We start from the raw sequence: 15,588 nt of genomic DNA on the forward strand, positions 1-15,588 counted from the left end.
GGTTTTGTCAGTAACATGTTTGATATAAATTTTATTAAGTGGTAGTGTATGTAACATTGCATTGTGGGTAGTAGTTTCCTGCTTTAGTCTAGCCACATCCTCAGCTGTCATATGAGCATGTTTCCCATATTTTCTGCAAGTTCTCACCTTTTTTTATTATTACAAAAATGACAGCATTCGAAGATGAATTGTTCTAGTAATTACAAGAAACATGAATTACTTACACAGCTATATTAAACAAGTATGGATCACTCTGTACTTCAAAGAACAATCAAAGAAAAAAACACAGTTATCCTCAAAAGTGTTAATGCTATATGAACAATGTATTAAAGTAAATTAGCATAAAAGGATTCAAGAAACAATAAAAACAGCTAAAAGAAATTAAGTTTCTATAATCAGATGCCAATACCATCTAACAACTGAGGTATTACATATCAGAATATAACAATTTGTAATGAGTTAAGAGCTCCAAATCTACCAAGTATTCACTAGTGAGGATTAATGTCAATATTCCCTACTAGAACTTAAGAATCTACTTTGAGGCTGTATAGAAAAGAGGGGAAAAAGGAAGAGAAACCAAAAAATCCTGAAGGAGAAAGAAAGGGAAAGAGGAGGAACTGGTGAGACAGGTAGAAGGGGAGAGATGGGTAGAAGGAGGGAGGGAGAGTTTGACTTAGTATTTTCTCTTCTGGCATCCAATTTCCACATAATCTCACATTTAGAAAGTTGCTAAAATGAATCAAATGAAGTTGTTCAAACAGTCAAGGAAATGGTGCTAGTTTGGGTTTTTACATGATCTAATTAAAATAAACTGAGAAAAAATACTCTTATTACAAAAAGTACTACAAAACAATGCCCTGTATACATACATAATCAGACAAATGTGCATGTAGTTGTGTACCTAAACATATACCCCACTAAACAAGGAAATGGAATATTGCATAGTCACTAAAATTTAACGAATGAAACTATACATATTTTACTAACAGAAACATTTTTCAAGTAATTGGTAAAAGGTCAAATCAATGCCATGTAAGTTTAAAAAACTATACATCAAATCTGAAAAAAAGAAAAATTGTCAAAAAAAAAGTAAAATAAGAAAATATAGTCACATACTAAGATGAAACAATAAATTAAAATTTTCCTTCCTAAAAAACCTCATAATTGAACATTTTTTAAGCCAAATTAGGACTTCTACAGTTTAAAAATTCCTACAAATCATTTCCTCTTTTTTCAATTAAAAGAAAAATAGCAGCAAATAAAAGTCTAAAACAATCCTTAAAAAAATAAATGCATAGAAATGAACACAATATTGATAAAGTAAAACTAATGTATTTAAAATATCATTAAGAAAATAAAAAAATTATTCGAACAGTTACGATGAAGACATACATAGCATTTAAACACAAATATCTTGGTATTTTTAAAAGTTCAACCAATTCTGAAACATTTTATTAACTACAAAGTAACGGAGAAGCAAGATACCAACCACTTTTTTCTTTGAAATTGATTTCAATTTCAAAACTCTATCTCATTTCTATAGCATTAAAATACATGATCTATACAGTACATCTAAACCTGTTGCTTACTTCAAAAGGGCAAATACTAACATGTCCCCAAAGAGGATAACATTTTATGGGTCCTTAAAAAGCAAATATATATATATATATATATATTTTTTAAATCTGGGGTTTCAATTTCTCATTATAAGCATGGTATAAATCTATAATCAAGGGCTTTATTTGCAATGACTTTTTTCTAAATCAGTAACTCCTCACATGTAGTAAACTATTTCTAATGGAACACACTGTCAATTACCAAATGTGTACCAGTTATCACTGTTGTTTTTTAAATTTTTACAACAAAGTAATATTTGCTCCAAAGTGGATATATTTTCATTTTAGAAAAAAAATTTCTGGTAGATAATAAATACACAAACTTGAAAGCATATGATGTCACTATCTTTCTCCTGCTAGAATTTGATAGGCCTCACACAGGACAAAAAGGGCATATTTAACAATATCTACTAAACTCTTATGCATTAAGAATAATGATCCTGGTCCAAAAATTACATGCAAGAGGATTACCTGCAAAAAGAGAACAAGCAATTAAAAGACAAATAGATGTTGAAAATTACTCAAATTCTTATCAGGTCAATTTGGAGGGCCAAAGTATTCATACAGAAAATTTTAAGGAAGAAAATATTCAGCAAAATGTTGGGTTTGTAAGATGTTTCAGTGAATACCAATGTAGAAACTATAAACTTATTCCAAAAAAAGAAAATCATTGGTTTATCATACAACAACAGCTACCTACATATTTTCATTAACTGATTCTGCTATTATATGTACACATGAAACTGTCTGGCAATCCCACAAACTATATGGACAAAACCCTCCTTTTGTTTACTTTGGATACTAATTACAGATACAGATAATATGGGTACAACTTATTTATAAAAGAGAAAACATAATTTTCCTCTCCTTTGCATGAATAACTGCATGTTAAAAGAAAGCTTTTGCCTTTCGATGGTAAACCTGATTATACATACAATAAGGCATGAAAAATCTGTAGTTAAAACACTAAAATATATTTTTGGTATTTTGTCACTAAAAGTTTATTCTGAAAAAGGTCTGGACATTTGAAAAATAAAGGACTAGAATCATTCCCATGCCCTACCAGTGTTTTTTTTTGGGAAAATCAAATTTTCTCTAAAGGAACTTATGAAGATATTTGTACAGTTATCATGATCTAATATGAATCAAAAGTAGTAGAAAGAACGCAGGGATATTCTAGTTCAAACACCCTCCTATCTCCCCACAGCCCTTACCTCCTTGTACATTCCAAATAATGTTTTGTAATTCACTGTCTCCGCCTACCCCATTTACTTTATGCCACTCCTAGTTACTATCACACTAGGAAGAAGTCTAACATGCAGATTTAGAGTGGCATGGATAAATGGCAAAAAATGCCTAGAAAATTGGTCTGTTCGCCTTTATAATTTTTGTTGAAAAATACTCCATCGCTCCTAACTGATGAAAACAGGAAGCTCTATTCATAAATATAAAATCCACTGCCTATAATATATAATCATCCTAATAAGAAAATGAGTTCTATACATACTTCTCCAAAGGGGCAAAAAAGGAGATAGTTTCCCAAAGATGTTTCCAATTTTCTTCTGAATCAGAATTAGCAAATCGAGACGACTAACATACTCTGTCTGTGGGCATTATTCCTTACTACACACAGGATTTTGTAATTTATTTCAAAGGTTTAGAAACAAAAAAATATAGCTTCTGTTAACCCACTCTATTCTAAGCTCACAGAATCTAAAGTGAATATCTACATTATAACATAAGCATTTTACTTTATAGAAGATCTGCTATCAGACACTTTGTTAACATCCAAACTACTTAAAGAATGATATAAAATGAATACGCTTCCATGAAAGATAAAAATTATTACAATCATAAAGAAAACTAAGATTCATCCAATAAACTATATTACAATTCCTGTCATTCACTTTTTTAAGATCTTCCAACTAGGCATGAGATAACGGTATACATGAAAGATTACATTTAATCGTTATTGTAAAGGCCGCCATCTAAAATATTGATAATAAACTAGACAGCTGTAATTTAAAATTTGTAAAAAAAAAAATGCCTAGACTAACACTTTCATGACAGCCAATTACAGTCAAGCCTAGCAAGCAGTTTGCAACCAGACCTTAAGGTAAACTTTTTTTTTTACAATGAGTTACAGATTCACAAGTTTAAGAAGACAAGAAAAAGGAAAACAGAAGGAATCCAGCCACCCAGCAAATATGAAGCAGACCCCAGAATGTGATACAGTCCAAAGATGTAAATTATTGTAAATCATCACTGTTGTTCAGAATTTCACACAGACTCTTGAGCCAATTTTGTTCATTTATCCACAGACACAATAATGAACTAAAAAGAGGAGGCAAAAAGGCAGGGGTTGGGGGGGAAGAGTAGAAAGGAAAGTCCTTAACTGCAGAACTCTGCTCTACAAATGCTTAACCTTACAGGAGTTTGGGCTCCTTCAGCATTTGTATTCTATCCAAATCCTCATGAGTCACAAAAATTAAAAAGCTATATCCTTCTGGATGCCAGGAAAGGCCTTACCACAAGCCTTTTGTGAGAGAGAGAGAGAGAGAAAGAGAGAGAAAGAAAGAGCAAGGGGGAAAAGCCACAGTGGTAGGCAGTCCCACTTTACTTTGAGTACTGTGAGGTCACAAACCACATGATTCTGCCTCTCCAGTAATAGTGCTTGCAAAAAAAAAAGGAGTTTTAAAGCTTTTGCTTTTTTGGATTGTGTGAATGCTTCACTCGCCTCACAAACAACCACAGAACCACAAGTGCGGTGCAAACTTTCTCCAGGAGGACAGCAAGAAGTCTCTGGTTTTTAAATGGTTAATCTCCGCAGGTCACTACCAGCCACCGAGACCAACAGAGTCAGTGAGTGCTCTCTAACCACAGTCTATGCAGTAATAGTAGGTCCTTCAAATATTTGCTCATTCTCTTTTTGTTTTGTTTCTTTGCTTTTCACATGTTACCAGCTACATAATTTCTTGACAGAAAAAAATAAATATAAAGTCTATGTACTCCAGGCATACTGTAAAACTAAAACAAAGTTTGGGTATGGTTTGTATTTTCAGTTTAAGTCTGCAAGCAGTATTTACAACAGAGGGTACAAGTTCTATCTGAAAAAAAAAGGAGGGACTATGGCATCAAACAGCCTCTTCAGCACAGTGACACCATGTCAGCAAAACTTCTTTTGGGGTAAGTGTTATCATATTTTTAAATCCTGTAAGATATGAACCTGTTAAACATAAAGGTATGATTCTTAAACTGCTAGCTTTTCCAAGTAATATATTAAAGATCTTAATAATGCTATCTTGTTGCATTAAGAATTGAAAACGAAATTTCCGTATCTATTTGCATTTGGTATCTGTAATGTTATCTAATTTTCAAAGTAATGACTTGAAATAGACAAAATTAAATTATCTCACATTGATCAAAATGTTTTCTAGAGTTACAGAAGTGAGGATATGAAAAGAGTAAAAGAAACAGCTTAATACTCTCATTAACCCTCACCAGAAGAAAAATCAGATTCTAAATTAATCAAAGCATTATAAATGATTGACTCCGGCAGCTCCCAATATTTGAGCAAACTTCAAAAAGGAAACAATTTTACAAAATAACAGACCACAGAATTATCTCAACATTATGGTCTACCATGTAAAACACAGAAATAAACCTGTAATACTATTAACATTTTAACCAGCTCAACTAAAAGAAATCTACTTATAAATTTAAACTATATCCTATCTAAATGTTTGTTTCTAAACAACCATATATAAGTATACATTCAGCTGAAACAAAATTATGATAAGCACATCATAGCCAATTTTAAAAGATCTTTATAGTTTCCCAGGATATTAAAGTTCATGGAAGTATTTTAAAACTTATATGCAACTGCATTTTTCTACATAATTTTAATTTTACATCCACACACTGTTATCCATAGTAGACCTTGTTATAAACACACAGCAAACACTGAAACGTCTAAGATTCTTTTAATCACATTCTTGGACCTACCAAAATGAATACTGCTGTTTAGTCTCATAAAAAATAAAGCTCCATAAGGATATCCCATATGATTTTTAAAAGCCACAACCATTAAACCATACTGGCCTTTAAAAGAAGCAGGCATAATATAGTCCCTAGTATTTAATTTCAACTTAGTGTTGATATAGATATGCAAATGACTTTAACATTCATCAGCTAATGTATTATAGTAAAATATTTAAACACACTTACAAGATTCTCTTTATGACGTCCAACATGTTCCAATACAAGGCAAGTTTTTAAAATTTTTTCTCATATCCTTTAAATTTTTTTGCTGTGTACATCTATATTAACTTTGCTTTTAACTTACAACTAATGACTGGAGTTTCCTTTACTCCTCCTACTTCACGCACTTTAACTGGCTACTACTAGAGGATCAGTCTTAGTTTAGGTCAAAGATAAAAAACTTCAAAGGAGAAAAAATGCTTTCTCTTATAGGGTAATGAAAATGTACAGTATTTTACAAAAAAAATGTAAAATTGCTGTAGTGACTCCCTCAATAACTGTAAGTGGGCCCCCTAAGTTATAATATATACAATATAATAATCCAGATTAATTTAAAAATTTAATGATGCGTACTAAGTATCATTCTAAAAATTCCTATATTAAGGAAGCAGGACATAAATACAGCTAGACTACATTATAACACATAGCATAATTATACCTAATACATTGAAACTTTTGTTACTACTACCAAAGAGATAAAAGGATAAAGAATGGTAAAGACTACTGTTACACAGAGGGATCATTTGAAACAGGGATAACAGAGGTATCAGGGAGGGATAACAGAGACAGTTAAGTTACTCTTAAACAATATCACTGTGTTTAACTACATTTTAAATACATTTTAAAAACTGGATCAGGAACAAAAGTTTCAAAAAATTCTTCAGTATTAGAAGTATAGCTACACAAAGAATCTGTTAAAACTGTCACAAAGAATATATTAAAATGCTTCTTATTCTATCATAACAGGGATCTTATATTTCTGTAACATTCTTAATAACTATTCTACATTAAAATTTCCAAAACTTGACCGAATTCTAAGTAAGGCACAGTAGTGAACTTCTTTTTAACATTACAACCAATTCTTCCTCTTCTGAAAAGTGGGTTTCACCTTCCCTTTTCCCAGCTCCCAAACAGTATCTTAAGCCCTCAATTGAGAACTTAACATGAACCCACTACCTCAGACTAATTACAGGTGAGTAGTAAACATCATGTATAGGTTATCATCACATTGCAAACATTTCCCCATTCTATAATCTATGTGAAGTCTAAAACCTCACTTCAGGCTTTAGATTATTATATAATGATTATCACAACGAACTAATGAGATGTCATACGTATGTGCTCTAATTTTGTAAAATAGTTAAAGTTTAGGCTTTTCCTAGGTGAGAAACAAATCACATATTAACAACTGGCTCACCTCAAATACAATGAGTGAGTGTGTGTGTGTATGTGTGTGTGCGTGTGTGTGTGTGTGTAGGAGAATATGTCTCAGTGTCCTTGATCCCTCAGCATACTTCACCTTGAGTTAAAAATTTTCAATCTGTACAGCTCAAAATCTGTCCATTATTTATCATAAATATAGCTTGCTGAAAAATCACAGATGTGACCCATGGAGCATTTTATAATTAATAACTTATGAAAATTTATCAGCTGACTGATTACTTAAAATCTTTGTAACTGCTTGAACAAGATGTGTGAACACTGCTTTCCAAAACAGCAGCTGTGGTCCATATCAATAATAATATTTTTATGGTTTTGAGATTTAGTAGTGACAATGTTTTATAACTTGGTTCTAAAATACAGAGCTAAATTCCAAAATCTAGAGCGCAGGATTACAAAGTTAGGAACAAACACAGAAAAATCACTCTAATACATATCAAAAGTGAAAAATATCAAAGTAATTCCCAAAGACTCATATAAATTATTTTAAATCATAATTATCCTAATTTCACATTACAAATTGTTAAGAATTTTTTTTAATTTTTTAATTTTAAAAAATGTTTTGAAACGTAAAACAGTGAAAATAAATTGTAGAAAAAGATCTGGCTTGTCTGTGTGAAGCTCCTGATCAGTCAGTCTCTGTATCACAAGGCATGAAATATACATAATTATATTATGATATATTTTAGTTATTTTAAAATTACAAAATATTAATTTATTCAATTTCACTCCTCCAGCTAACAACTGATAGTCTGACTTGTTTAAATCAGTCATGCTAAAGTTAAATCCAGTAAGATAGAAATGTTCCAGTTTGTTAAAAGAACACTGAAATATTTGATGGTTAAATAAACTGCAGGGGCAGGGGGAGCTAACTCATTGAAGGCACTAAGATTTTATCAAACACACAGAATTAATCTTTATTGAATAGAACCATTGACAAATCAAAACTCACTGTACTCCAATACTTTAAAGGAGCGCTAATCAATTACAAACCTTTCTAGTGCTTCTAAATTCATGTGCTTTCAATTTTACACACTGGTGGTCCTCAAGTACTGTATTGGGGCTGAGTTAAGACATTCTGTATCACAAGTTTTTTTTTTTTTTTTCAACAAATATTCTTCTAGAGGGCTTTTTCCCTCCCTCTCAAGAGCTGCTCACATGAAAACTGTGGTAATATTTTTATACTGTACTTCTTTGTTGAAGCAAAAGGTTAGGGGTTACCTAAATACCTCAACTGTATATATATAAAAATACGAAAAGGTAAGTATTCATAGAAAAAAAATCCAATGGGACTAGATTATTTACTTTTGCATTTCTCATGATTAATGATGCACCCGTGCATACTTGCAAATTGACGGCAAAACAGGGTAACATCTCAAATTCCTCTCCAAAGCATACAAATATCAACCTCCCATACTGTTCTAACCTTTGTTCTAGGATGCTAAGATATGACAACTCTAAGTCAATAATGAAGTCATGCAAAAGCTCATCAAATGCATTAAAAATGCAAATACTATTACCTAACAAAAATCTTTAGATATTTTTATATGAAGGATTCACTGAAACAATCTAGCTATATAGCATCTATTAAAAATATATAAAAACGTGGCCAAATAGACAAATGCCAACAACTCAATGTGAAAAAAAATCCTTCCTGAAAATTACTAAAATTGTCATATGGCAAAGCATAACTATTTTTTCTAGTCACTTACATGCCAGACATTATTAATTGAGTGCTAGGAAATCTAATGCTAATTTAAGCAGAGACTTCCCAATAGGTTACCTTAATGTACTATTTTTTTCTCCTGTACCAATGAACTCTGTAACTTCCACTGAAGATAAATAAAATTCTACCTCTCCACAACCTCCAAAAAATCATGAAACTCCCATAATAAACAATGAACTCCAATACTTAGTATTTTCTAAATAATAAGACATTCTAAGTTAACTGTCTAAAGTATGTGGAATTCTTCATCAAATCTGAGATGTTTAATATTTTATAACAAATCTTTAAAAGAAGTCTCACATAATGAAATTATACATGTTAATATAATCTCCTGACGTTTCAAAAAGATTATGAAATTCACTGGATATATATTTTGATTCATATGTTACAATTAAAAAATAACAGGGAAACTCTATACCTTATTAAAAGAGAGTTTCCTTACATTTTTAACCACAGTCAACCACAAGCTTTTGTCCATTCAACAGCACATACACATGAAACAGACCATACATTCCCATACAACTGTTTTAAGACCTGTATAGCAATTGAGATTAAATGCTCTTTTATTATATTATATGCAGTATCTTCACTTTATGTAGAATTCTTAGGAATCCCTCCCCTTTATCCTATTTATTAAGGGCACAGGACTCCAGGTTTGGAACAGTGTTGAATGGATGTAAGCAAAATGTTATCAAACATTTATGTTTTGTTGTTACTGTTAAATAGAAAGAAGCCTAACTAAAGTCAAGTTTTTCATAAACATGCTTTGTTCTACTAATAAACAGAAACTGCATCATTAAACATGATATTTTTTAAAAAATCCCCAAATAAGATGGGATGTAGACTTAAAACGGGCCTTTAAAGGCTAGTTGCTACATAAGCACATGCAGAGGGAAAAAAAATTGTTATTCATGCATTTCCTCTACTCTATATTGTTAAAAGTTATAAAGCCAATATATACCCAAGGAACAAAAATCATACCAAGGGTGATTTGAGCTCTAAATAAAAGATAAATGTTAGTTTACCTTGATTAGATAATTTTCATCTTTTAAATAAACTGCTCACAGAACAAGGAAATCTCTGACATATAGACACATGCAATTTTCAATAATGTTTAAAATAATTAAAAATTATCATACTGACGTTAGATAATTTACCAAATTAACATTATTCTCAGAACTATATTTTATTCTGGTGAACAGTTTAAAGACTCTGTTATCTCCACTATTTCTATTGCCAATTATCTTATACATTAGAGTTATACTAGATTAGTGACATTCCTAAAAACATGTATCTAAATATCCTATGTAAGGCAAATAATTTTTATCACAAAGTCAAATAAAGTAACTTTATTTTACATTTCAGTTACACTGACTTTTTTTACACCAATGATGTCTACCAGAATCATTATATACCATCAACTATAAACATATATTTACGTAACAGACTAAGTTAAGACTCAAGAACCTAAATACACATTTGTAGGTTCCCCGAATATTACATGAACCATACCGTTATTTACATATTCCTTACAGTCATGTATCTTACACCTACATCTATTTTGTGGTTCAGTAAAAAAAAACAAAAAGGCAAGAAAAGGAAAATGCTAGCCAAATAACAATAACAATCACCAACAAGGTTTTAAAAACATATACATTGCAGTCTTTCTTTAGAAAAATCAGAATAATAATGTGATATTCCACAGAACTTCATAGAAACACAATATATTTTTATATAGAAACAAAATACATGTCACGTATGTTCAACTTAAATTTCTTCTGGCTATCAGCTTGTCCTAACACTTTTATACATGGCATATGTACATGCATGAGTGTGAATGCATTCACACCAATGACTACACAGAACTTGTAATAACAATTATAAACCAGGAAAAAAATTGTAAATGATTGACCTGACGTACTATTTATAATTCTGTCATGAAAGATAAAGATTAAAAAATTTGCACGTATGTTAACAAATGTCAATCTATAAAACCAATAACAGGGATTAGGCATCTAATTAGGAATTTCAAGACTAAAATAATCAATCCTGTAAAATCCAAGGATGTTATTTTCCAGTTGTAAACTTAAATAACAATAATTAAAAATTGATATCAGTTAAACAAAGTATTAGAGTTTATAAGGGCAAATATGAATGGAATTATCTGCTAATAGATTCCTATTTACAAATATTATCTCAAGGAACAACTCTGGCTTCAAGTTAAACAGGTATATTTTCTCATTTACCATGTAACCTGGGTAAATAATTTAAGCACTGGATTTCTAATTTTTCTATAATAATTGCTAGAATTAACTTTCTTTTTAAATTTCTGTACTGAACTTTCCAATTTAAGACTTCGAATTCCCAATATAATCTTCAAGTGAAAAGACAGAATTCTACTAAATGATTACAAAGTATTTAAATGAAGCTAAACAATGTGAATTTACTCTGAAGCTGAAAAGAAAGGATCATCACATTTATTTTACTATGTAATAAGGTACTACATTTTTACAATATGTCAGCCTTCTGCTGTATCACTATAACTTGATTCTAGAAAATCAATGGATATCAAAAAAGTACAATTGTGGATCCTCTTTAATTAATTACAATTTTATTATAAGATACTTTAATGCAAATACAGCTCCTTAAAATGAATATTTTTGGAGACAAAAGTAAATTCTCATTTTATTTCATAAACTTCTATCAGATTATAGATATCTGTAACAATTCTATATGATCACAGAAAGGAAACTTCTTTACACTGAAAATCCACATTATTTCAATCACTATGTTTTCCATAAAGCTGATACCTGTAGAAATACATAAGCATTTCATATTAAGAACCTAAACACCTAATTCAAAAATATTAAGACATCATGAAGTAATCTATGAGAAAACTCCCATCAAGACAACAGCATCTTAACATTTGGCAGGATAAACGGTTACAAAAGATAATCTAAGAAGATTAATTTTTACCTCTCATGAAATCTGTAAAGCATTTAGGTAATTCAGCTTTGACAAAATGCAGAAAAACTTGCTACTGCTCTTAGAAGGGTCAATGCAAAAATGAAATATTTAAGAAGATAATGCATAAGCAGATACTACTTACAAAGACAATGTATATGGCGTATTTCTATAGGAATGTAAATATACATACTCCAACCTTTGATCATTAATCCAACCTCCTTTCCATAGAAGAAACTCCTTTTTTCATATTATAGACTCCAGTGTCCACATAGAATTCTTATATTCGCCAAGTTTTCAAAACTAAGCACATATACAGTGTCTCTCTCTCTCTCTCACTCTCTCTCTCTGTAATTTAGAAGAAAAACTTAACATTTTAAAAACATTTTACCACTAGTAACCACCTTATTTCAAAAGTGTTAGCCAGATAAAGACAATGAACATTGTCAGGAAAGCTTTATTCTCGATTCCATAGCAAAGATTTAACAATATCCTTCCTTGTAACATGCATAACCGTATTGCAGAATATTTTTGTACACCAATAGGACTAGAGAAAACACATGAAGAGATCTGTTTTTAACATTATCACTCTCAAGTACCCAGGAAGAAAATTTAGAGCCGTGTGCTGATTATTAGGCCTATTTTCATTTTCATAAATATTCCAGATCTATCAAGACACAAAACACACTAAAATTGGAATCAAGGTACACTTAAACAACTATTTTTTAAAATATCAAAATACTTGGCTTAAATGGCTAAATTATTTATTAAATGGTTAAACCACTCTATATATGTAAAAATAATTTTTGCTGAGATGTATTTAAACCATTTTGACTATAAAATTAAATCCTGTGCTACAACAAATAATGTAACACAGTATTTTTTATAAAGTATTTATTTACAAAGTAAATATATATTAGAGATGTTCAAAAAGATAGGAAGTGATTTTCTATGATGTAACTTTATTAATACATATAAATTTTCTACTTTTTCAACTTTCTTCATTCAAATACATGGTCAATTCATTGAATTTTTTTGACCCAGAAACATCTTAAATGCTGTTTGAAAGGACACTTTAATAAAAATTGCCTTACTCATTATTATAAACTGGCATGAAAATATTTTCAAAAATATATTTTTTGAAAACTTGCTGTGAAAAGTGTGATCTGAAAACTTACATACTTAAAACTTATGAAATGAACACAAAAAATGCAAGCAAATGCATAAAACTACCTAGCAACAATAATGTAGTGAGAAGCCAATCCCTAACACAGGAGATATACGTATGCTTTTTTAAAATAAAAGCTCAAATTAAAGCTTGCCTTTCCAACTGCCCATATGAACAGAACAACATTCCAATGACTTACAGAATTTTCTTCTAAACTGGCAAGACTAAAATGAATCACATCCAATTCCTATTTTGCAATTATAATGTGTGATACTTTCTTTAACCATAAGACTGTCATTTATTCTAAATTTGCTGGAAAAGCTTGCCATTGCATTTTTCCTGTACGTACCTCTTCCTTATCAATTATGGTGTATCTCCAGCATTCGAAGAAAAAATTTTAACTGCATTTAAAATATATAATTAAGCCAATATATACAAGGGCTACTCTAAAAAATACTCATTTCTAGAAGACCAGAAAATCTTATTTTTTTAAGCTGATGCATCTACACATAGAAATTAACTTTTAGTAAGTTCTTTTGCTATGCCATAATGATCTGCTCCAGAAACTCAAGGGTACCTAAAACAACGAACTACCTGTTCTAGCCATGCTTAGGAATGTGTCCAAATCATTTTTATTGATTTAACCTTTATAGGAATGCTACATATCCTCAGAGCAAAACATTTTGAATGTATTTATAATATGATACACTTCTAGAAGCCATGAAAAAGAAAGCTAAAAACAAATCTAAGACGCCTCTCCACCGTTGGTTGTTACATGTTTATTTTTGTTTATTTGAAACAAATATTAAATAATTCTATTTGCGAAAACTCATGTTGGTACTACTGTAAGTAGAAATAAAAATTTATTTAAAAAAAAAGTACATTTCAGTAAATTCTAACTTTAAGAAATAAAACTCCTGACTTGACAATGATGTTACACCTACAAATTTTAACAGATTCTAAATGCTCCTTTCATACCGTAATTACACATTAATCATGGAACCTACACACAAATCAAACTTATACTTACAAAATTTAGTCTTTATTGAATAAACTTACGTTGTGCTCTAGTTTTCAACCTCAGAGTTTACAGATAAAGTTCTCTGCGGTCCATCTTTCTAGCTTTCTGTAAGTGATTCTTTACAAATAGTTTCAACAGCTAATGCCTGCATTAGGTATGTTTGCCAAATAATTCACAATATTATGCTTCCTCACATTATGGTTCATCATTTGCTAACTTAAACCTCACCTCTAAAGAAGTTATACTTTCACTACAGATTGTTCTCTTAAAAAGGGCAAACAACTTTTGAGCATTTCCAGCTCTCATAAAAAAAGAAAAATTATAGGCAAATTCTCAAGAAATTATAAAATTAGTAATAAAAATATTAAAACTGGTATCATTTCTGATTACTTCAATGATCATATATAAGTTTATATAAAAAGCTGACGGTACTATATTTTGAAATCAAAAACTTATGACAGCTACAAGAGCACTGATTTCAGGTAGCTGCCAGTAGGTAAAACAACCAAGTATATTTGAGTGTCAGACAAGTTTCTGCTGAACTGGAATTTAGGAAGCTCTGAATAATTACTGAGCATGTGATAAAAATAATAATGCTATTTTTTATCAAATAGTTAACTCTTTTATTCTGGGTGATATAAATTTGGGTTCAGCTATACTATTAAGTTTTGTCATCAATTTTTTATAAAACATGCAAGTATGCATGAGATTATACTTAAATAAAAATAATTTATATGCAGCCTATTTGTCTGGAGCTAGGATGAAACAAGGGAGGCATCTAGGGCACAAAATTTCAGGAGGTACTCACTCTTGCACAATTCTCAAAAAGAGTGCCTCCTTAAATTTTGTGTCCTAGGCACTTTGCTTGCCTCACCCAAGTTCTAGACCTGCACTGGAGACACATGAGTATATACCATTTATACTCATGTGAGTATAAAATGACAGGTACTAAGCAGGGTGACATCAAACATAGAAATAAAGTAATATAAGAAGAGAGATTAAAGGAGACATATTTACATTAAATATCCTGCAAAGTAAGATAGTTATGGCCTTACTGCTTGATTATAAGGCTAAGTAATCTTATTATTTGACTATGAGGCTTTAAGAAAAAAGGGATTGAAAGAGTATGTTCTATTAAAGAATTCACTAGCCTATATAAGACTTCTTACATTACGGTGGTATCCAAATCTGGCTGATCAACAGAATTGCCTGAGGAATAAATCTTGGGGAAGAGGAGCTCATGGAGGGAAAGTCTTGGGAACTTTTTCAAAACAAAACTCCCTAGGTAAATTAGCCAAAGTTGTGAGCCAAAAGATAGTCAACTCTTAATACCCCTAGATATAAACTAAAGACAAAATGCATATCCAAAATATATTATTTCCAAATTGTATCCCCACTAAACATTTGTAAAGCTTGTTCACAAGGAAAAATTAGTTCCTTTCTTTTTTTCCCTTTCTTCTAACAGAAATGTTAGTTAATGGTTATGTGTTTAACAAGTAATATCAATAAGGAAAATAAAGTGAGAAGTACAGAGGATTCCGTAAGATGACTATAGCCAAAAACATTAATATTCTTATTTTTCTATTAGGTTCAAATAGCTACTCTAAGTACA

The 15,588-nt window shown here is 30.6% G+C and overlaps 2 protein-coding genes across 25 annotated transcripts in view; one reads left to right on the forward strand and one right to left on the reverse strand.

Annotated features, from left to right (window-relative positions):
- SUPT3H (SPT3 homolog, SAGA and STAGA complex component) overlaps positions 1–15,588 on the reverse strand; it is a 554,097-nt gene that overhangs the window by 501,251 nt on the left and 37,258 nt on the right. The gene's annotated exons all lie outside the window — the stretch shown is intronic.
- Positions 4,339–15,588, forward strand: part of RUNX2 (RUNX family transcription factor 2) — a 219,704-nt gene continuing 208,454 nt past the window's right edge. For 3 of the 5 annotated variants that reach the window (XM_078369317.1, XM_078369320.1, XM_078369318.1), the window contains exon 1: positions 4,339–4,802. In XM_078369317.1, the coding sequence (XP_078225443.1) occupies positions 4,430–4,802 (373 nt within the window). In that variant the 5' untranslated portion in view covers positions 4,339–4,429. The remainder of the gene's footprint in view (positions 4,803–15,588) is intronic. The other 2 variants (XM_078369319.1, XM_017971129.4) reach the window with 2 other exon arrangements.

Source organism: Callithrix jacchus, chromosome 4 (assembly GCF_049354715.1).
Source record: "Callithrix jacchus isolate 240 chromosome 4, calJac240_pri, whole genome shotgun sequence".
Taxonomy (NCBI): domain Eukaryota; kingdom Metazoa; phylum Chordata; class Mammalia; order Primates; family Cebidae; genus Callithrix; species Callithrix jacchus.